At 42.4% G+C, this 24,419-nt stretch overlaps 1 protein-coding gene across 1 annotated transcript in view; it reads left to right on the top strand.

The window, feature by feature from the left end:
• Window positions 1–3,025: 3,025 nt before the first annotated feature.
• The window catches only part of SRPK1 (SRSF protein kinase 1), a 73,463-nt gene continuing 52,069 nt past the window's right edge, over window positions 3,026–24,419 (top strand). The window contains 3 exon segments of the mRNA XM_061397983.1: window positions 3,026–3,073; window positions 3,075–3,098; window positions 3,100–3,644. Coding sequence (XP_061253967.1) covers window positions 3,041–3,073; window positions 3,075–3,098; window positions 3,100–3,644 — 602 coding nt within the window. The 5' untranslated portion in view covers window positions 3,026–3,040.

Genomic DNA, 24,419 nt, shown 5'->3' with positions numbered 1-24,419 from the left:
TACTTCACAAAATTATCACAAAGGCAAGAGAAAGTTCTGTGGGGGTTCTCCAATCATGCAGATGTCTACTGGGAATATTATTCAAATAAAGCATCTGTTTTATTCTCACTTTCTTCTTCTCTTGTCTACTTCCCCAGGACACAGGGGAATCCATAAGGGGAAGTGATACTTTGGATTTAATTCAGATCAAAACTTTGAGAGTTTGTGGTAATCAAGCCAGGGAATGTTGGGTGTGATGAAATAAGTATGGTACACTTAGGTGCTCATATTTCAAAATTCCAAAGAAGCATTAGGGAAGATCCAGGAGGGTCTTACTTAGTAAATAAATTAGCTCATAAGGAATGGGATCTTTGCAGAAATTAAATTCTCACTGCCCATAAGCAGCAAAACCACAACGATTTATGTTCTCTGAATTCTACTTTTAAAAGAACTTGCAGAAAAACAGTTGTGGGAGAGGAGTATGCATGTAATTGAGAATACCAAAGAATGCCACCACTTTTAAGAATAACTTCTGGAAGGGTAAAATCCAAAATAGATTAAGCCTTGTGAAATGGGGGGGGGGGTGATTTTTAAGGTTACATTTAAAGCAAGAAGCAAAAAATGATATAGGCTTTAGAATAGGGGGAAACCCAAGCAAGCTAGCTTATGTGAACAATTATAGAAACAGTAGAAAAAGTGTGAAGAACTGAAGCATGCTGGGAGAATGGGGGAAAACAGAAGAAAGAAAAAGAAGAAATGGTCAATTCTGGGAACTCAGTCCAATAAACTTGACAGTGACTCTGGAAAAATTCTCAAATGAGTTATTAAACAGAGGACTGATAAGCTCTTGAGATAGAGAAGCAACAGTCACCCAGGGTCAGAATAGGTGCGACTGATTCATGCCAAGCTACACACTCCTTTTTGATGGATTGGCACTAACCTATTTGAGTTTTAGCACAGCTCTCCAATTGTCCCTGTCAGTGTTTTCTCTCCCTCATCCAGACCTTTCTCATAAACTGCACGTCATTTGTTTTTTTAGCCACACCCTGTGGCGTCTGGGATTTTCTAGTTCTCTGACCTGGGATCGAACCTGGGTCCTTGGCAAAGAGAGCTTGGGGTCTTATCCACTGGACAACCAGGGAATTCCCACATCATTTATTCTTTGATTAGACAAATATTTGAGCACCTAGTAAGTGTCAGACACCCTAATAAGTGCTTGTTAGTGAGGATACACCAAGGAAAACCCAAGCAGCACTCCAATTCCCATGAAGTTTACTTTCTGTGGGAAGTAAATTCCCCATTCTGGGACTCTCCTGAACCACCAGCACTCTTCTGTCTTTTCTAAATCCTGAGCAGGCAGAATCCTGACTCCAGGGTTTCAATGTCTGCCCCAAATCTCCTTTTGTTTTCAAGGACAGAACTCAGAAGAAACTGGGTTGTAGTTTTCCTGGACAATAGGCGCTGTCTTCTTTTGCAATCTGCCTAGAAATGCTACCATTCAGGTTCCCTGCAACAGATATTAATTATCTAAATTTCAAATTTGGCAAACCTACATTTCCAGCCTCACATTCTACTTCATCTTTTCAGTCATTACCAGCCTCAGTCCCTGCCTGTAGGTGTCCAAGCCTGTGTCTTTTTGCTCAATTGATTTTCTCATTCAGGAATGTGTGACATCTCCTCCACCTCTGGAAATCCTACACATTTCCCAAGACCCAGCACAAATGCTGTCTCCTCCCTGGCTGGACTTAGTGACCTACTTTGCTCAATAAAATCCTGCCCAAGCCCCCAGGCTTGACCTGTGCAGCATTATTGTACTTTCATCTTCCCGTCTCGGTTAATTAACTACTTCTCGGTCTTCCCCACTACAGTAACTTCTAGAAGAGCAAGGATCTGCAGGCTTCCACCTGTCCTGCCGTAGTACATTACAAAGGGGTTGACAAACAAAGGCCTGAACCAAGAATGGTTGAAATCATGGGAAAAGATCAACAGAAAAATAGTATTTCATGATACTGGAAAATTACATGAAATTCAAGTTTCAGGGACCATAAATAAGGCTTGTTTTGAGCACGGAGAAGCTTTTGAGCTCTAGTGGCAGAGCTGAATAGTTAACAGATCTTATGATCCCCAAGCCTTTTAAGTTTACTACATGGCCCTTTACAGAAAAACTTTTCTAACCCTGCTATACAAGTATTTGATGACTGATCACTGTGTCAGGACACCAAGGTTCTGAGTACATATCCCCTCCGAGTTAGCTTATTTGTGTAGTGGAAGTAATAACTATCTTGCCTTTAGGCTGTCATGAACATCAAATGAGACAGAGCACTTAGAAAAGTATAAAACTAACTATTCTATAAAGACAACTGCGTGTATCTGTACTGAAAAGTTGATAAAGTGGTAAAATAAGAAAACATTACGTTTTATTCTCCCGCTTCCTTCCTTTAACAGTCTTCATTTGACTTTGAAATTATACGAGAAAACTCACTTTTAAAGTCTTTGCTTTTCAGTAACGATAAAATCACAGGTTCCTTCCTTCCGGTCCTTGTGTTGCTCCTACTCCTTTTTCTTACTTGTAATTTCTCCCTCAATTTTCCTCACAGAGTTTCTCAACTGGCCCTCACAATAGCGCCGCGGAGGGACTGGGACACACCTGATCACTCCCTTTTACAGACCAGGAAACCAAGGCAGGCTACAGTCGGCTACGGAGCTCTGACTCAGCACGCAGGGAACCCTCTATGCCACTCTGTTCGCCATTCCTCAGGGGGCGACCGCCCGGCGAACGGAATAAACCTCGTACTGCGAAGCTTCCAGGCTCGCTTCTCAAACACCGCGCGCGCGCTCACGCTCGGCGTTCTTCCCCTCCCTCCTCTCCCGTTCTTCTCGCCCTCCCCTCCTCGCGAGCAGGTGGTAGGCTCCGCGCTCAGCGCGCAGGCGCGCGCCGTCGTGGGCGGGGCGGGGCAGGCGCCGGTGGGCGGGGCGTGCGCGGGCTGGGTTTGGGGCCGCGGCGGGAGCGGGAGTCAGCGCCACTCGAGTGCGCAGGCGCCTGGCGGTTACCGGTCTCGCCATGGAGCGGAAAGGTGAGCGGTGGAGCGGCCTCCCGCCACGAGGGGCAACGGCCGCCGGGGGCGAGGCCCGGGTCACCGCCGGGAGCTTCGCCTAACCGCCGCCGTCCGGTCCCCGGGCGTGCGGCACCCCTCCACTGAGGTGGCGCCGCCCCTCACCCCCCGCTTCTGGGCTGCGGGTCCGCGCCCCTCAGCTCGGGCGTCCTTCCGCGCCGGCAGTCATCGCCCCTTGTTCCCCGCCAGGCCCGCCCGCGACTTGGGGCCGCTCCAGGGCCCGGCCCTCGCCCGGCGAGGCCGACCACTGCTCGCCAGCTCCCTGACCCGGCCCGAGCCCCCTCCGGCGCGCCCCGCCTGGGCGCTGCTTTGCGCCCCGTGGGCCGCCAGCCCCCCGAGCGGCCGCCCAGCAAACGCCGCGGCCCTCAGCCCGGAGCCGCCCCTCAGGCAGGCCCGGCGCCAGGGCCTCGCACCCCTGCTGGGTCTCCACCCTCACCTTGGTCGCCTCCTTTTCTCCCCATTCGCCCTTCATCCATCCCTCTCTCCTGCAGTGCTTGCGCTCCAGGCCCGAAAGAAAAGGACCAAGGCCAAGAAGGACAAAGCCCAGAGGAAGTGAGTTTCGCACCCCAACATTCCGTTCTCTGGGTCTATCCCCGCACTTCCTCTCCTCCGGTTTCACGCCTGGAACGTTCACGGGGTCTGGGGCACCCGGGCGGCCCCGGCCACATGGCCTCGGGGCGGCCGTGGAGGGTTGCGCCCCTGGAACCATGTGGGAGGGAGCTTCGGTTGCTGAAGGTCTGGTTCTGAGCAGCCCGGCGCCTGCTGGAAAAGGGCTATTGGTGGAGGACCGGAGCAGCCCGGGCCATTACCTTCCCAGCTACAGGATGAGGCACCGGCTCCCCGAGTTTGGGCCTTCGCACCGAGCTGTTGGATCATGATCAGTTTGTGAACTGTTCTCTTTCCATACCTGCGTCTCAGCGTCTTAACTTGCCTCCTACGTGTGCAGGGTAGGCAGCCAGGGAATCTTGAATGAATTTTCCGTCTTTCGGTCTGCCAGCCTACACGCTCCCTTTTATAGAGGAGGGCAGGAGCTTCCCCCCTGGGTTAGGCAACTTCCTGAGTATGCAGGAGTCTCTCCTTCCTCGCGGTGTGCAGGCAGCCCCCTGGTCTGGAGCCGGTTTCGGTTGCTGCTTGTCTTGCGCTGAATGCAGAGGCCTTCTGGAGTGGGCATCGCAGCAGTGGCGGGGAAGTTGTTTAGCCAACGACGCCGTTGGATTCTGGCATGGTTTGTTCAGTGCCACAGGCCCGTTTTTATCAGCAAGATGCATAATCGTGGTTTAGCGCTATTGTGGGAAACACAAAAGTTGGTCAGAGCTTCATAAAAACGCCCAGTAGAGGGCTTCGCAAGTGAGTCTTAGTCTGAAGAACTTTTATCTTATACTCACGTTTAATTGCAGAGGGCCTTGGGAAAAAAATGCATTTTCTGAACACTTCCATTTACTTGGGTCTACCTGGAGTTGTACACCATCTACGTCTTTCTGAGCTGATGAAACTCATTTCTGAGGGTTCCCTAGGTTTCCTTTCTGAGTGATAATACAAGATCCGGGTATGTGTGCGTGAGTGTACGTATGTGTATTGTTTTTGGCGGCTACCTAATGTTTCAGGAGAGCAAATAATGACTTCTGTCAATAGACCTAAAGTAGACGAACTCAACTCTTGCTTCGTTTCAGTCAACTGTTTTATGAAATTTTTTATTTTGTGAAGTGCTTGGTAACCAGTGTATTTAAATTGTACGTATTTGGTTTGCCCCTTGATTATCCATATATGGATGATTCAAAAACCAGTTTTTACTCAGATAGGTTTAATAGAAGCAACAGGGAGCTAACCTGGTTCTCCTGTGCAGTGGGAATTTAAATGTTTGTGTGTGTGTTCTCTGTGGTTCTCCTGTGTGTGTGTGTGTGTGTGTGTGTGTGTTCTGTTACTCTCTGTGGTTCTCCTGTGCAGTGGGAATTTAAATATTACTCTGTGTGTGTGTTTTGTTACTCTGTCTGGAGCTGATATGAATGTGTTATAAACCAATATGTTTTCTGCTGATGTAAGGAGGTGGTGATTTTATTACTCACTGTATTATTTAGAATTCTTCTAAATAATTCTAATTCTAATTCTTCTGTTTTTGTTCTCTCCATAAGGAAATTAACCTTGATATTAGCCTGAATCAGCCTATATATAATTTGGGAAGTAAATATAGTAGGGGTGATCATATACTTTATTTTTAACCAAATATTCATTACTTTGGATTATCTATTTAGACCATATGTTTTATTTGTAAAGCTGAATGTATGTATTTTGGATTATCTGTTACTCCATTCACTGCCGTGGGTAACTTAGAGTTACTTGCACAAAAACAAGTGAATATTACATATAATTAGCAGTTACTGTACAACCTTGATTCTTTGAACCACCCTCATTTACTTGTAGTTTCAGAGGTGCTTTTTTTTTTAATTTTAATTAATATTTTGATTTGGGGGGACAGGTTTCTCCAGCCTCCTTTTAAGTACCTGAGAAGTCTAATTAATTAGCTTGGTTAGAGAACCGTGTCAGAAGTTCAAGCCCATTTGACTCAGGTAACCTGACTATTCCATAACTTCTGACTGCACTCCTGATTTCCAGTCATTTTGCAAAAGCAGGCTGCTAGTTACCAGATTAGTCAAGGAGAAAGTCTGAGAAAAAGCATGTCATAGTTTAGTCTTTGGACTTTGGATTACTTAGTTAGGGAAACAGTCTTATATGTTACGACTGGTAGCTCAGTCATAATGAAAACTGATCAGGACTTGTTTTAAAAAAAGCAAGCATTTAAATTAATAATTTTAGAAAATTTTCATGTAAAACAGTAAATGACATCCTAGTAATTTAGTCCTGGGGTGGTACAGGTAGAAAGGATTTTTAGTCTCTATTTTGTGGATCTTAATACTGGAATCGACACACTTTAGAGAATATGCCCGGGGAGCTGCACCTGTTTGTAGCAGTGTCAAACTGGAATCCAGTGTTCCTATTTTCCAGTTCAGTGCTCTTTAGGATTTGTTTCCTTTCTGTTCTTTTAACTCTGCTGAAAGATCTGACTTGGGGATCTTTAGTTGTCTTACTTGGGGAATTCCTTCTCCATTTCACTTTTTCACACACTGTACTCTCATTTACTAATGTTAACTAGTTGGTGACAGTCTCTATTTTATTTACAGATAAGGAAATTGAGATTCACCAGATTACCCACCTAGAAAATTTGAAGCTAGGATTCTAACCCAGATCTTACACGCCCCAAAGTCCTGGTATATCTCCCAGTGACAATTCCTTTTGGTGTATCTAAGGACAATTATGGTAGAAGCCTAGTGAACAGAGGCTTCTGAATAAGGGACCTCAGGATGCCTTGGTGTTGAGGTATACATTCATCGCCCCCTGGATATGTCTGTTTCTAAAGGATAGTGTTCTATCTCCCTTTGAGTGTTCAGTTTTCAATGTGTATATCAAAAGCTGTGTGCCTTTATTTGTTTATTGTAATTTTATAATTCAGTGCAATTTACATCTGCATTCGAAATTGTATGGAATAGAAACATATATAGATGTACATATATATTATATAGAAATATATGTGTTTCTATTCCACAGAATCATATAATTCCAGAATAGATTTCATAACTGATTATTACGTAGCCTAGGAAGTTAGTTTGGACAGTAATTTACACTGTATTTGCAGTTAAAGAACTTTATGAAGTTAGTATAAATTTTGTAGTAAAATTTTTTGAGCTGGAGAAGTGCTTTTGCTCATTTTAGCACTCATATATGAAATCAGAGGGGAGGAGGTTTTATTTCTTAATTTTGCAATGTAATTGAAAACTCAGAAGGGACAATACTTTGAAAAAAAATTTCAACATTTTTATTCAGTAAAGGGTAAAGTACATAAACTTGAAACAATTTTTAATTAAATGGTATTAGATGTGTTTTATGTTTAACAACATACCTTGAAAATTGGTTCTGCCCCAGTTCCATATAGTGCAGGATTACCATTTTTTTAAAGGTCTGCCTTTTTCATCATCTTAGGAATGGTTCCATATCAAGACACTAGACAGTAGCTTCATTTAGCATTCCATCAAATGGATGGAGCATAATTTATTTTAGTTCCTATTAATAAACATGCATATAGTTTTTAAGACAAAAATAGAATTATTGAATATATTTTTCAGTAGTAGACATTACCAGGAACATTTTTTACAACTTAAGTATTTCACGTCGTTTTAAACATTCCACTATATGCTATTAATTCACAGCTAAGATGAATAGTCTTTTGGATTACTATTGCTCCCATCAGTGATTATTTCTTAAGGATAAATTCTTAGAAGTGATATTACTAGTGTGTACATTTAAAAAATTTTAAGTTCATATTGTCAAAGTTTTCTCCAGAAAAAGTTAACCAGCTCCTATTCATTAAATACTTTAGTTCAGTTCAGTTGCTCAGTCGTGTCCGAGTCTTTGCGACCCCATGAACCGTAACACGCCAGGCCTCCCTGTCCATCACCAACTCCCGGAGTTTACTTAAACTCATGTCCATCGAGTCAGTGATGCCATCCAGCCATCTCATCCTCTGTCGTCCCCTTGTCCGCCTGCCCACAATCTCCCAGCATCAGAGTCTTTTCCAATGAGTCAACTCTTCACATGAGGTGGCCAAAGTATTGGAGTTTCAGCTTTAGCATCAGTACCGCCAATGAACACCCAGGACTGATCTCCTTTAGGATGGACTGGTTGGATCTCCTTGCAGTCCAAGGGACTCTCAAGAGTCTTCTCCAACACCACAGTTGAAAAACATCAATTCTTCAGCGCTCAGCCTTCTTCACAGTCCAACTCTCACATCCATACATGACCACTGTAAAAACCATAGCCTTGACTAGATGGACCTTTGTTGGCAAAGTAATGTCTCTGCTTTTGAATATGCTATCTAGGTTGGTCATAACTTTTCTTCCAAGGAGTAAGCATCTTTTAATTTCATGGCTGCAGTCACCATCTGCAGTGATTTTGGAGCCCCAAAAATCAAGTCTGACACTGTTGCCACTCTTTCCCCATCTGTTTCCCATGAAGTGATGGGACCAGATGCCATGATCTTAGTTTTCTGAATGTTGAGCTTTAGGCCAACTTTTTCACTCTCTTCTTTCACTTTCATCAAGAGTCTGTTTAGTTCCTCTTCTCTTTCTGCCATAAGGGTGGTGTCATCTGCATATCTGAGGTTATTGATATTTCTCCTGGCAATCTTGATTCCAGCTTGTGCTTCTTCCAGCCCAGCGTTTCTCATGATGTACTCTGCATGTAAGTTAAATAAGCAGGGTGACAATATACAGCCTTGACGAACTCCTTTTCCTATTTGGAACCAGTCTGTTGTTCCATGTCCAGTTCTAACTGTTGCTTCCTGACCTGCATACAAATTTCTCAAGAGGCAGGTCAGGTGGTCTGGTATTCCCATCTCTTTCAGGATTTTCCACAGTTTATTGTGATCCACACAGTCAAAGGCTTTGGCATAGTCAATAAAGCAGAAATAGATGTTTTTCTGGAACTCTCTTGCTTTTTCCATGATCCAGCGGATGTTGGCAATTTGGTCTCTGGTTCCTCTGCCTTTTCTAAAACCAGCTTGAACATCTGGAAGTTCACGGTTCATTGCTGAAGCCTGGCTTGAAGAATTTTGAGCATTACTTTACTAGCATGTGAGATGAGTGCAATTGTGCGGTAGTTTGAGCATTCTTTGACATTGCCTTTCTTTAGGATTGGAATGAAAACTGACTTTTGCCAGTCCTGTGGCCACTGCTGAGTTTTCCAAATTTGCTGGCATATCGAGTGCAGCACTTTCACAGCATCATCTTTCAGGATTTGAAATAGCTCAACTGGGATTCCATCACCTCCACTAGCTTTGTTCATAGTGATGCTTCCTAAGGGCCACTTGACTTCACATTCCAGGATGTCTGGCTCTAGGTGAGTGATCCACACCATCGTGACTATCTGGGTCATGAAGATCTTTTTGTATAGTTCTTCTGTGTATTCTTGCCACCTCTTCTTAATATCTTCTGCTTCTGTTCGGTCAATACCATTTCTGTCCTTTATTGAGCCCGTCTTTGCATGAAATGTTCCCTTGGTATCTCTAATTTTCTTCAAGAGATCTTTCCCATTCTGTTGTTTTCCTCTATTTCTTTGCATTGAAGCTGAGGAAGGCTTTATCTCTCCTTGCCATTCTTTGGAGCTTTGCATTCAGATGCTTATATCTTTCCTTTTCTCCTTTGCTTTTCGCTTCTCTAGAAGCAGTTTATTTTAATGAGAGGATACAAAGAATAAACAACAGACATCGTAAGTAAATTATGTAGTATGTTAAGTGATAAGGTGGAAAATAGAGGAAGATAAGAGGGATTGAGAAGCCGGGATGGGGGTGCAGTTTTAAATAGGGTGAAGGAAGCCACATTACTAAGGTGACACTTGAAGGAGGATGGCTGCAGGCAGAGTGTGAGGAATAGGAATGTTCTTCCAGCTCCTGCTTAGCCTCCAGGACTGGGCAGTATTACTTGAAAAAGCTTCTCAAAAATGGTAATCTACGAGATACCTTAATTTCTTTTATTACTAACAAAGTTGACCATTTGGAGGATATTATTGGCCAGCTACTATCTTTTGCCCATTTTTATGTTGGATGTTGATTCTTTTCTTAATCTTAAGAGCTACTTGATAAGAATATAGCTTTTGTTAAGTGGCAGGTTTGTATTTCTCTCAACTTCATAGCCTTTCAAATTGCATTTATAGTGTGTTTTTGACATAAATTAACTTTTTTAAATGTGGCTAATCTTTTTCTTTGCTTTTTGACATTTTCAAAGGTAATTGTCAACTGTCCGATGTTTAAAAAACAGTGGCATTTTAAATTTTGTGTGATTCCATTAAAATATGTACTTGGAAAATTACATACTACTAAAATTTCACTTTTAGAATTGCTGTTATCAGAAATGTTTTCTTGTCTTCTTTCTCAGTAAGTTTATATATGTTACTAAATTTTATTTGTTAGTGTTTCTTCTATAGCAAGACCCAGAGGCTTTACCGTGTTCCTTTAGATTGCTTGAAACCAGCAACTTGTTGAAATGCTAAAAGTGACTGTTGCTTAGGAACTCCTTTGTTAAAAATGAAGAAAAGACAGGCTGGTCAACAAAAATTCATTTTTACCATATTTTTTAGACCTGGTAGAATAACGACAGCAAACATATTTTTCCTCCCACCTTATATAGACTTTTGCCCAGTGTTTCCCAAATCCTGTCTACCACCAATGCTGGTTTGGGGACTAAGTTCATTTTTATGTTGACTAAAGTACTTTTATGCTTCTCTCACTGTATCTGAAGTAATCCAAGCATATAAAAAAATTCAGGTAGCTAGTAGTTTTAATGATTTAGCTAAAGAGATATAGGTATCTAAATATATTTTATACAGTTTTTCTTTGAATTTAAGATGCTATTAGTTTTTAATTCACCATTTTATTAAATACTTCCAATTAACCTGATAGCACCATTCAATATAAGATGTGTCTTAATTTCAGAGATGTGAATTGGTGGGAAACATTTTCATGTTTGAATTTGTGAAATGCAGTAATTCCGAGGTTGTGCAGAATTGACAGCTTGATTGTCAAGAGAAAATGGCAAAATTCACCTCAACTTCAACAGTTATCAACTGTGGCTGATGTTATTTCATCTATATCTTCTACTTCCTTCCATCTTAGTTGAAAGCAAACCCCAGACATACCATTTGGTAAGATTGGGACTCTTCTTTTTTTTTTTAGGCCACATCATGTGGCATGAGGTATCTTAGTTCCCTGATCAGGGATTGAACATATACCCCCTGTGCTGGGACCACAGGAGTCTTAACTACTGAACTGCCAGGGAAATCCTGGACTCTTCCTTTTTAAATGCATAACTACAGTACTATTATCACACCTAAAATTTTTTGTCACACATGGGCTCTTTTATTAGGTTGGTGCAAATGTAATGGCCATTTCAGACTGTGGATTTTAAGTCATTATAATTAGGCTCAAACATCTTTATTACTCAAAATAGGAACCACTGTAATCAACCTATTTTTGCCAACAAGAATTAAGTTTGTTTATTCCTGTAGTGTAAAAATCCATGCTTTGGGGTTTGACGAACTCTTGGAAAGCATTTTCTGCCTTCTGGTTGTGGAAGTTTTCTAGATGCTTGAAGAAGTGGTAGTCGGTTAGGGGGAAAGTCAGGTGAATATGGCAGATGAGGTAAAACTTCGTAGCCCAATTTGTTCAACCTTTGAAGCAGTCAGGTGTTGTGGTGGAAAAGCATTGGGCCCTTTCTGTTGATCAGTGCCGGCTGCAGGCATTGCAGTTTTCGGTGCCTCTCATCAATTTGTTGAGCATACTTCTCACATGTAATGGTTTCACCAGGATTCAGAAAGCTGTAGTGGATCAGGTGGGCAGCCGACCACCAAATAGTGACCATGACCTGTGCTTTGGAGCTGCTTCTTGGTCCAGCTGTTGAGCTGGTCATTGCCATTTGTCATATAAAATCCACTTGTGGTCACACATCATGATCTGATTGAGGAATGATTCATTGTTGTATAGAGTAAGAGAAGACGACACTTCAAAATAATGATTTTTTTTATTTTCAGTCAGCTCAGCTTACTGAGTTTTTTCATCTTTCCAGTTTGCTTGAAATGCCAAACAGTTGTAGAATGGTTGACCCAGAGTTCTTCAGCAACTTCTTGTGTAGTTGTAGGAAGATCAGCTTCAATGATCTCTCTCAATTAGTCATTGTAACTTCTGCTGGCCAGCCACTATGCTCCTCATCGTGCAGACTCTTAATCTCCTTTGCAAAACCTCTTGAGGCAGCCCCACACTGTTAGCAGTTCCTGAGCCAAATGCCTTGTTGATGTTGTGAGTTGTTTCTGCTGCTTTATGACTCATTTTGAACTCAGAATCGCTTGAGGGACTCCCCTGGTGATAACAGTGGATAAGAATACGCTTGCCAATGCTGGGAACGTGGGTTCAGTCCCTGGTCTAGGAGGATTCCACACGCCTTGGAGCAACTAAGTCCCTGTGTAACAACTACTGAGCCGAGGCTCTAGAGCCTGTGAGCCGCAACTGCTAAGCCCATACTCGTAGAGCCTGTGCTCCACGACGAGAGAAGCCTGAGCACCACAACAAAGAGAAGCCCCCGCTCACTGCAACTGAGAAAAGCCTGTGAGTAGCAGTGAAGACCCAGGACAACCAAAAATAATAAATAGAAGTATAGAAAGATAAGAAAATTATTCAGATTTGCTTTTTGTCTAACATCATTTCAATAATCCAAAATAAATATAAAACAAATAATGTCATTAACAGCAAATAATAAATTAGCAAAAAAAAACCATAAAGTGAGAAATGCACACTGAAATGATCTATGACATAACCACATTTATTTAAGAATGTATTCCAACATCAAATGGCAAATTTCAACAGTGCAAAAACTGCAGTTACTTTTGCACCAGCCTGTTAGTTGTGCTTGGAAGTCGTGGCATGGGGGATCTAGCTTCCCAACCAGGAATAAAACCTTGGCTCCCTGTGTGGGAAGTGCAGAGGCTTAGCCACTGGACCACTAGGGAAGTCCCTGTTTTGTGCAGCTTTATGGAGGTATAGTTTATATACCATAAAATTCACCTGTGTAAAATGTATAGTTCAGTGGTTTTCAGTATGTTCACAGTCTTGCAAGCATCACCACTATCTGGTAAGTTTGAAATATTTCCATCACCTCAAAAAGAAATGCTGTACCCATTTACAGCCACTCCTCATTACCTCCCAATCTATCTGACCTCCTGCCGTCGGCAACCTCTAATTTACTTTCTTTCTCCATAGATTTGCCTAGGCTGGACATTGTGTATAAATAGAATCGACTATATGTGGGTCTTTTGTGATGACTTCTTTCATTTAGCATGTTTTTAATGTTCATGCATTTTGTAGCGTGTATAGTTGTTATTTCTATTGATTGTCCTATTTTTGGCCAATTGGAGTCCCTTCATGATGGCTTCTGAGTAGTTTTGACTCAACCTGAGGCATTTTTTATAGTTTTTGGTGTCTGGTGTGACAGTTTGTTCAGACTTCTGCATTTTCTGCCCCAGACTAGGAAGTAGCCCTTTCTCTAAGAATACTCTTTTAGTGAGAAATGACGTTTAGAAATCACAATCAGTGCACTTATTTCTACTAAATTTAGTCATTGTTTCTAGGACTTGTCTGTGGTTAGGAAATAAGTTGTGTTTTTTCTCTTAAAAAATAATGAGTTTATGTTATACTTAAAAATCAAATTGAATGACCCAGGGATTTTCCTTAGATCTTACATCTCTATCTCCTTTCTCTCAAATTGAAAACCCCAGTTCTCAACAGCAGCAACATGATTATTTGTTTTCTTTCCTCACAGCATGAATACAAAATAGTCTGAGAATGACAATGTCAATACTACCAGCAATAATATGATTACTGAAGAAGGCTGATGACTTCTTCAGATTGTTGTTCTTAGGGCATAGTTTTTCACTAAGGGTGTAGAGTCAAATTCCCGAGTTTTAAAGTTATGTGAGCTAGTTCTTGCTGTGTGATTATGTTACCACCTGGTACACAGATTCATTTGTTTAATTTTTGCTTCATTTTACATCATCTTTGGCTTTTTAAAAATCTTCTTGTAGAGTTTGGGTCATCTGTGTTCTTAGTTTAGAATGAATATTGTATGTACAATCATTTGTGATTGTGTTGATTTATTTTTAGAACATGGTTTCTGAAGCATATGATTAATAAGCACAAAGGGAATGGTGATTATCAGAATATGGGGTGGGCTTTCTCATTTGTTCTGTGAGAAGATGAGTCATGTTACCAGGTCTTCAAATTTTTGGAGAGACCCTGGAAATTTTTGTTTTAATGTGACTTTTAATTTTTAAAAAGCTATTATAAAAGTTAGAGGCAGGATTTTACAGCCTGCAGTTTGTTCAGTTCAGTCGCTCAGTTGTGTCCGACTCTTTGCGACCCCATGAACCGCAACATGCCAGGCCTCCCTGTCCATCACCAACTCCGGAATCCACCCAAACTCATGTCCATTGAGTCGATGATGCCATCCAACCATCTCATCCTCTGTTGTCCCCTTCTCCTCTTGCCCTCAATCTTTCCCAGCATCAGGGTCTTTTCAGATGAGTCAGCTCTTCGCATCAGGTGGCCAAAGTACTGGAGTTTCAGCTTCAACATCAGTCCTTCCAATGAACACCCAGGACTGATCTCCTTTAGGATGGACTGGTTGGATCTCCTTGCAGCCCAAGGGACTCTCAAGAGTCTTCTCCAACACCACAGTTCAAAAGCATCAATTTTTTGGCACTCAGCTTTCTTTACAGTCCAACTCTCACATCCATACATGACCACTGGAAAAACTATAGCCTTGACTAGATGGACCTTTGATGACAAAGTAATGTCTCTGCTTTTTAATATGCTATCTAGATTGGTCATGGGCTTTCCTGGTGGCTCAGAGGTTAAAGCGCCTGCCTGCAATGCGGGAGACCTGGGTTCGATCCTTGGAGAAGGAAATGGCAACCCACTCCAGTATTCTTGCCTGGAGAATCCCATGGATGGAGGAGCCTGATAGGCTAGAGTCCATGGGGTCACAAAGAGTCAGACACGACTGAAAGACTTCACTTCACTTCACTTCACTTCACTTCTAGATTGGTCATAACTTTCCTTCCAAGGAGTATTCATCTTTTAATTTCATGGCTGCAATCACCATCTGAAGTGGTTTTGGAGCCCAGAAAAAAAGTCAGCCACTGTTTCCCCATCTATTTGCCATGAAGTGATGGGACCAGATGCCGTGATCTTAGTTTTCTGAATGTTGAGCTTTAGGCCAGCATTTTCTTCACTCTCCTTTTTGACTTTCATCAAGAGGCTCTTTAGTTCTTCTTCACTTTCTGCCATAAGGGTGGTGTCATTGCATATCTGAGGTTATTGATATTTCCCCTGGCAATCTTGATTCCAGCTTGTGCTTCATCCAGCCCAGCATTTCTCATAATGTACTCTGCATATAAGGTAACTAAGCAGGGTGACAATATACAGCCTTGACGTACTCCTTTTCCTATTTGGAGCCAGTGTGTTGTTCCATGTCCAGTTCTAACTGTTGCTTCCTAATCTGCATACAGGTTTCTCAAGAGGCAGGTCAGGTGGTGTGGTATTCCCATCTCTTTCAGAATTTTCCAGTTTGTAATCTCTGCCGTAGAGTCTTCAGGGTGAGAGTTAGTCATTAATTGGCCTAATCATTAGGCCTAATACTGTCTTTAGTGCTTCTCCCTAAAGTTATAGTAAGCACAATCGTGGAAAAGCCCTGTGGTTCTTTGTGCCTCTTACTAGAAGATTAACTTGGAATTTGAAAAAGATCCATGAGATTAGCTATGAAGACCACAGTATCTAGTTTTTTCAACTCCCTAAATGATTAGTTTCAGAAAGTTGTCAGAAACCACAAAATAAGTGGTTTATACACAAAATACACACAAAATAAGTGAAATATACTTCATTTTCAGAAAAGTATAGTAGCACTGGACAGAGAAGTTAGCTGGAAGGAGGTAGACAGATAAAAATCATACTCATTTGTACAATGATGAGCCTGTGGTTTTATAGATGAAGGTTAAGGTCAGATGTAATTCATTGCTATTGGGTAATTTATTGGTGGCTTAAATGCTTCGTACAGTAGATATTTAAAGATTGCCTATCAAAGAGTTTGAGAACATTTGATATATATTTTAACTAGGATGTAAGAATTGTCACCAGTAGTGGTGAACAGTCATCAGTGACATGAAGTTTGGTGGTGGTATCGTGAGTCATGTTGATGACCTTTATATATTGTTTAATTTACTCAGATTCTAAATTCTTTGTTTTGAGTGACTAGGCATTTTGAACAATGCTACCTGTCCTTTTGGGGGTAGACTTATGGAGAACCCAAAATACTAAAGTAGTCTTATTTTGTAACTAATAATAAAGGTAATTTTGGGGCAACTGTATCTTCTCATTCACTTTGCTCTTGATTGTGGTGCTGCCCTTCGTCATGTGAAGGATCTTGAATGTCTTTTCAACCAAGTTGTTTAACCACAGATGTTGGGTCCTTTCTATACAGAGCTTAGTGGCACCCTTGATACTCTTTTTCTCTTCCATGACTACCTTTGCTTTTGAGGATAGATTTTGCAAGAATTGTATGTTGCATATTTCTTTGCTAGTGTTAAGAATATAATGACATAAATTAGGTAACTTATGCTTGTGTTGCTTCCCTTCCCTGGTGGCTCAGTGGTAAAGAATCTTGCCTGCAGTGCAGGAGGCCCCGTTTCAGTCCCTTTGTTGGGAAGATCCCCTGGAGGAGGGCATGGCAACCCACTCCAGTATTCTTGCCCTGAGAATCCTATGGACAGAGGAGCCTGGTGGGCTGCGGTCCATGGAGTTGTACAGAGTCGGACACGACTGAAGCAACTAAGCAGCAGCAGCATGCTTGTGTTGTAGGTAGAAAGATAGTAGAGGTATATGCTCTCCTGTGCGCGTGCACGCACGCTGAGTTGTGTCTGACTCTTTGCGACCCCGTGGATTATAGCCCGCTAGGCTCCTCTGTCCATGGAAATTTCCAGGCAAGTATGCAGGAGTGGGTTGTCATTTCCTGCTCCAGGGGATCTTCCTGACCCAGGGATTGAACCCATGTCTCTTAAATCCCCTGCAATGGCAGATGAATTCTTTACCACTGTACCATTTGAGAAACTCATGTTCAGGTACTGTTTACCAAAAAGAGCTTGTATTTCCGAATCCCATAGTCCTAGGTTCCAACTTGCCTCTAACGTGGTTGTTGGGTGAACTTGGACAATATCATTTGACTTCCTTGAGTCTGAGTTGCCTTATCAGCTGATGGTGAGATTCTGATGATGAAATTGTACGTGCATGCCTTGCTCAGCACTCAGCTGGAGTAAAGTGCTTTGGGGACTACTCCCATGTTCATGTTTTCTTCCTTACCTTAAATGGGTTTACCTTTGACTGTTATGTAACATTTCTTACTACTGTTCATGTGTTGAGCTAATGCTTTTAACTCATCTGTTGGTATTTCTCACATGTACATGTATGAATCAAGTCTAGATTGGAGTAGAATTGCCAAAGATCAGGGATGCTGCTGCTGCTGCTGCTGCTAAGTCGCTTCAGTCGTGTCCGACTCTGTGCAGCCCCATAGACGGCAGCCCACCAGGCTCCTCTGTCCCTGGGATTCTCCAGGCAAGAACACTGGAGTGGGTTGCCATTTCCTCCTCCAATGCATGAAAGTGAAAAGTCAAAGTGAAGTTGCTCAGTCGTATCCGACTGCTAGCGACCAAATGGACTGCAGCCCACTAGGCTCCTCCATCCATGGGATTTTCCAGGCAAGAGTACTGGAGTGGGGTGCCATTGCCTTCTCCAAAAGGTCAGGGATGGTTTGTTTAATTTTGTGTACATATTATCTGATAAACTTAGGCACTCAGATTTTTGTTTCATTGTTGCCAAACCCTTTTTTGAGGGGGATACATACAGTTGAACCCATAACGTGGTTCCTTGATAGTTCTTCACCACAGGAGCTCCTGCAATTATTCAATTTCCAAGGCAGAAAGAAATAGAAGACTAAAGTTTGCATGTAAGTAAACTAGTTTCTAAGGTGCTTTTTCCAGTCAGCTTTCGGTTTGTCTTTTGAAGCCAGAGCTAAATAATTTCTAAGACCCCAAATACATCATCTTCAAATCAGTTCTTTCTCCTGACTTTTGTGTTTTTTTTTGAATCTTTCCAGGTGAAACTCTAGCATCTCTCACCTCTTTACTCAAATGTCACAACCTTATTTAAAATAATGTCAGCATACTCTTGTCTCCTTACCCTACTTAAGTTTTCTTTATAGCCCTTCTCATAGCCTGACATAATAGAACATGTATCTCCATGAGAGACATTAAGAGAGAAGACTTTGATGGGACTTCTGTCCTCCCAAGTTTAGCAGTTCACCAGCTGAAACTCAAAAACCAGACAGTTGAGATAAATTGGGGCTCTTTTTGTCTCCTTGTGCTAGCGTGTAAACATAACGAAGACCCAGAACGCTTCTTTCCTCACAGCTGCGTTTCCAGTGCCTAGGAAGGTTCCTGACCTACCTGTTGGCACTCAGTAAGAGTGAGTTAAATGAACACATGTTTGCTTGCTTCTGTTCCCTTATTTCATATATGTAATGCTAAAATTTATGGATCAGCCACTGATATAGGATAAAAAGAACCACTGTGTTCCTCAGGAGGTAGGTATTTTTCTGCCTTCATTGTAGGTACTGGGCGACTGAAGCACAGAGAGCTTCTTGAATTAGCAGTGCATTCAAAGTCGTGGGGCTCTAGCAGACTGTAGAACCAGGATCAAACCTAAGTCTCCTAACACCGGAGACCTTGACTGTGTCTCCTGCATCTTTGGTTTCCAGCCCTCATACACTTTTACCATCTTCTTGTCAGAAGAATTTTTCTAAAGCACCGCTTCTGCTGCTTAAGTTTCTTGATTTCCTTCCACATAAAACACTTCAATATTTGACATTTAATAACTTCACAGTCTGATTTCATTAGGTGATTGCTGGGGTTGGGGTGGGGTGTAATGGTTTTCAGTTGAGTGATGAGTAACAGCTAAAAAAGGAAGAGAAGATACTTGCCTTGTATATATACCTTTTCTAGGTATTTATATCAGAGAAGGCAATGGCACCCTACTCCAGTACTCTTGCCTGGAAAATCCCATGGACGGAGGGGCCTGGTGGGCTGCAGTCCATTTGGTTGCGAAGAGTCAGACATGACTGAACGACTTCACTTTCACTTTTCACTTTCATGCATTGGAGGAGGAAATGGCAACCCACTCCAGTGTTCTTGCCTGGAGAATCCCAGGGACGGGAGAGCCTGGTGGGCTGCCGTCTATGGGGTCGCACAGAGTTGGACACGACTGAAGCGACTTAGCAGCAGCAGTAGGTATTTATATCCCATTTTACAGGCAATGAGCAAAATAAAGTCTGTCCTCATGAAACTCATGAAACTGGGAGTGTGTAGGAAAAAACATCAATCACTGAAGACAAATGAAGTGGGGTAAAAGGGCAGGGGAGGGTGTGCCCCTAACTACTGTTTTATGTAGGAATGTCGAGGAAGTTTTCTGAAACGGCAACCCGTTAACATGGATCTAAAGAGATACATGGTCAGTAAGGTGGGTTTGCAGGGGCAGAGCTGGACAGCGAAAAGATTATGTAAGGCCTTATATAAGCCATTATGAAAACATCTATTTTGAGTGTTCAGTTCAGTTCAGTCCCTCAGTCGTGTCCGACTCTTTGCGACCCCATGAATCGCAGCACACCAGGCCTCCCTGTCCATCACCAACTCCTGGAGTTCACCCAGACTCACGTCCATCGAATCAGTGATGCCATCCAGCCATCTCATCCTCTGTCGTCCCCTTGTCCTCCTGCCCCCAATCCCTCCCAGCATCAGAGTCTTTTCCAATGAGTCAACTCTTCACATGAGGTGGCCAAAGTACTGGAGTTTCAGCTTTAGCATCATTCCTTCCAAAGAAATCCCAGGGCTGATCACCTTCAGAATGGACTGGTTGGATCTCCTTGCAGTCCAAGGGACTCTCAAGAGTCTTCTCCAACACCACAGTTGAAAAGCATCAATTCTTCGGCGCTCAGCCTTCTTCACAGTTCAACTCTCACATCCATACATGACCACTGGAAAAACCATAGCCTTGACTAGACGAACCCTTGTTGGCAAAGTAATGTCTCTTTTGAATATGCTATCTAGGTTGGTTATAACTTTCCTTCCAAGGAGTAAGCGTCTTTTAATTTCATTGCTGCAGTCACCATCTGCAGTGATTTTGGAGCCCAGAAAAATAAAGTCTGACACTGTTTCCCCATCTATTTCCCATGAAGTGATGGGACCGGATGCCATGATCTTCGTTTTCTGAATGTTGAGCTTTAAGCCAACTTTTTCACTCTCCTCTTTCACTTTCGTCAAGAGGCTGTTTAGTTCCTCTTCACTTTCTGCCATAAGGGTGTGGTGTCATCTGCATATCTGAGGTTACTGATATTTCTCCTGGCCATCTTAATTCCAGCTTGTGCTTCTTCCAGCCCAGCGTTTCTCATGATGTACTCTGCATATAAGTTAAATAAGCAGGGTGACAATATACAGCCTTGACATATTCCTTTTCCTATTTGGAACCAGTCTGTTGTTCCATGTCCAGTTCTAACTGTTGTTTCCTGACCTGCATACAAATTTCTCAAGAGGCAGGTCAGGTGGTCTGGTATTCCCATCTCTTTCAGGATTTTCCACAGTTTATTGTGATCCGCACAGTCAAAGGCTTTGGCATAGTCAGTAAAGCAGAAATAGATGTTTTTCTGGAACTCTCTTGCTTTTACCATGATCCAGCGGATGTTGGCAATTTGGTCTCTGGTTCCTCTGCCTTTTCTAAAACCAGCTTGAACATCTGGAAGTTCATGATTCCCGGATTGCTGAAGCCTGGCTTGGAGAATTTTGAGCGTTACTTTACTAACATGTGAGATGGGTGCAATTGTGCAGTAGTTTGAGCATTCTTTGGCATTGCCTTTCTTTGGCATTGGAATGAAAATGGACCTTTTCCAGTCCTGTGGCCACTGCTGAGTTTTCCAAATTTGCTGGCATATCGAGTGCAGCACTTTTACAGCGTCGTCTTTCAGGATTTGAAATAGCTCGACTGGAATTCCATCACCTCCACTAGCTTTGTTCATAGTGATGCTTTCTAAGGCCCACTTGACTTCACATTTCAGGATGTCTGGCTCTGGTGATTGATTACACCATTGTGATTATCTGGGTCGTGAAGCTCTTTTTTGTACAGTTCTTCTGTGTATTCTTGCCATCTCTTCTTAATATCTTCTGCTTCTGTTAGGTCCATACCATTTCTGTCCTTTATCAAGCCCATCTTTGCATGAAATGTTCCCTTGGTATCTCTAATTTTCTTGAAGAGATCTCTAGTCTTTCCCATTCTGTTGTTTTCCTCTATTTCTTTGCATTGATCACTGAGGAAGGCTTTCTTATCTCTTCTTGCTATTCTTTGGAACTCTGCATTCAGATGCTTATATCTTTCCTTTTTTCCTTTGTTTTTCGCTTCTCTTCTTTTCACAGCTATTTGTAAGGCCTCCCCAGACAGCCATTTTGCTTTTTTGCATTTCTTTTCCATCGGGATGGTCTTGATCCCTGTCTCCTGTACAATGTCACGAACCTCCGTCCATAGTTCATCAGGCACTCTATCTATCAGATCTAGACCCTTAAATCTATTTCTCACTTCCACTGTATAATCATCAGGGATTTGATTTAGGTCATACCTGAATGGTCTAGTGGTTTTCCCTACTTTCTTCAATTTAAGTCGGAATTTGGCAATAAGGAGTTCATGATGTGAGCCACAGTCCACTCCTGGTCTTGTTTTTGCTGACTGTGTAGAGCTTCTCCATCTTTGGCTGCAAAGAATATAATCAATCTGATTTTGGTGTTGACCATCTGGTGATGTCCATGTGTAGAGTCTTCTCTTGTGTTGTTGGAAGAGGGTGTTTGTTATGACCAGTGCATTTTCTTGGCAAAACTCTATTAGTCTTTGCCCTGCTTCATTCCATATTCCAAGGGTAAATTTGCCTGTTACTCCAGGTGTTTCTTGACTTCCTACTTTTGCATTCCAGTCTCTATAATGAAAAGGACATCTTTTTTGGGTGTTAGTTCTAAAAGGTCTTGTAGGTCTTCATAGAACCGTTCAACTTCAGCTTCTTCAGCATTCCTGGTTGGGGCATAGACTTGGATTACTGTGATATTGAATGGTTTGCCTTGGAAACGAACAGAGATCATTCTGTCGTTTTTGAGATTGCATCCAAGTACTGCATTTCAAACTCTTTTGTTGACCATGATGGCTACTCCATTTCTTCTGAGGGATTCCTGCCCACAGTAGTAGATATAATGGTCATCTGAGTTAAATTCACCCATTCCAGTCCATTTGAGTTCGCTGATTCCTAGAATGTCGACATTCACTCTTGCCATCTCTTGTTTGACCACTTCCAATTTGCCTTGATTCGTGGACCTGACATTCCAGGTTCCTATGCAATATTGCTCTTTACAGCATCGGACCTTGCTTCTGTCACCAGTCACATCCACAGCTGGGTATTCTTTTTGCTTTGGCTCCATCCCTTCATTTATGGAATTATTTCTCCACTGATCTCCAGTAGCATATTGGGCACCTACTGACCTGGGGAGTTCCTCTTTCAGTATCCTATCATTTTGCCTTTTCGTACTGTTCATGGGGTTCTCAAGGCAAGAATACTGAAGTGGTTTGCCATTCCCTTCTCCAGTGGACCATTCTGTCAGACCTCTCCACATGACCCGCCCGTCTTGGGTGGCCCATGGGCACGGCTTAGTTTCACTGAGTTAGACAAGGCTGTGGTCCTAGTGTGATTAGATTGACTAGTTTTCTGTCAGTATGGTTTCAGTGTGTCTGCCCTCTGATGCCCTCTTGCAACACCTACCATCTTACTTGGGTTTCTCTTATCTTGGACGTGGGGTATCTCTTCACGGCTGTTCCAGCAAAGCGCAGCCGCTGCTCCTTACCTTGGACGAGGGGTATCTCCTCACCGCCCGCCCCCTCCTCTAGGCCCTCCTGTGCCCGGGCAGCCACGGCTCCTTGGAGGTGGGGTTGCTTCTCCCGGCCGCCACCCCTGGCCTCGGGCGGGGGGTAGGTCCTCCCGGCCGCCCCTCCTGACATTGGCCGTTCTTGTGCCATCACAGCCTAGCACTCTCGGCTGCCTCCCTTCAGGCATGGGGTCCTTGCGGCTTCTGCCCCTGACGTGGGGTAGCTCCTCTTGGCCGCGCTAAGTGTAGTGGTTACCTAATACGTAATATGTTATTATATATTATTACATATTAGTGCTTTATTAAAGATTGCCCATTGTTTTTTGGTTTTGTTTTTTAAGTATAATAAGTCCAAAATGCTCCCTGTAGAAGCCTAGGCTGCTGAGATTAATAATAGATCACAGATTGCCATCTAGTGGCTGTGTAATCATAAATGTGGGTAAACCTTCCAGAAAATAAGCAGGCTCTACAGAAGTTTGCGGAGAAGGCAATGGCACCCCACTCCAGTACTCTTGCCTGGAAAATCCCGTGGGCGGAGGAGCCTGGTAGGCTGCAGTCCATGGGGTCGCCAAGAGTTGGACACGACTGAGCGACTTCACCTTCATTCACTTTTCACTTTCATGCATTGTAGAAGGAAATGGCAACCCACTCCAGTGTTCTTGCCTGGAGAATCCCAGGGACGGGGGATCCTGGTGGGCTGCCGTCTATGGGGTCGCACGGAGTCGGACACGACTGAAGTAGCTTAGCAGCAGCAGCACAGAAGTTTGTGTTGCCATCTTAGGTGTATCAGTGCAAAATGTGGATGCCTGAGGGGGTAAAAAAAAACCTTTATATATGAACTATTGTGTACCTCTATCCTCAAACACTTTATATAGTCCCTTTGAACAAAGACATTCATTTGTATATTCACAATTTAATTATCAAAATAGGAAATAAAGTGTTAATAACAGTAATTTAGATCTTATTTAATTTTTGAATTTTTGTCAATTGTCTCAATGTCTTTTGTAGAAAAAGGGTTTTTTTTTCTGGTGTGTCTAACCCAGGATCATGCACTGTATTTAGTTTTTGTGTCTCCTAAATCTACAGCAGTTCCTTGCCTGCCTTTGTGTTTCCCGACATTGGTGCTTTTTAAGAATATAGGCCATTTGTTTCTGAAATTTCTCTCAGTTTGCTTTTTTCTGTTTCCATGTGATTCGGCTTATATGTGTTGGCACTACCTAAGTGAAATGTATCTTCCTTGGGGCATCACATCAGGAGACAATTGATACCTGTCTCAGTATTGGTGATATTATCTTTGCTGAGTTAACGTAGTGACTACCACGTTTCTTTACCATAAAATTAAAATTTTTTCCTCTTTGCAATTCATAAATTATTTCTGGGCAGATATTTTGACCTGTATGTGTAATTTTTTCCTTATCAAAATTTCACTGTTTCAGCATTCATTATTGATTCCCACCTAAAGCAGTTATTGATATGATGGTTACAAAATGGTAATTACCTAATTCTACGATTTCCTTCTATGTAGTTAATTGGTCAGCATTGTGTTACTAGAAAACTTTCCCTTTACTCCATTCATTTGTTTATCATTCTAGCCATCAACATTAACATAAATTTATGGGGTCTCTTTCATTCAGTAGAGTTTAATCAATTGCACTCATTATTATGATGCTCATATTCTTTCATATT

Source organism: Bos javanicus, chromosome 23, assembly GCF_032452875.1.
Source record: "Bos javanicus breed banteng chromosome 23, ARS-OSU_banteng_1.0, whole genome shotgun sequence".
NCBI lineage: Eukaryota > Metazoa > Chordata > Mammalia > Artiodactyla > Bovidae > Bos > Bos javanicus.
The sequence above is the reverse complement of the archived record's forward strand: the minus strand, read 5'-3'. Positions and strand labels throughout refer to the sequence as shown.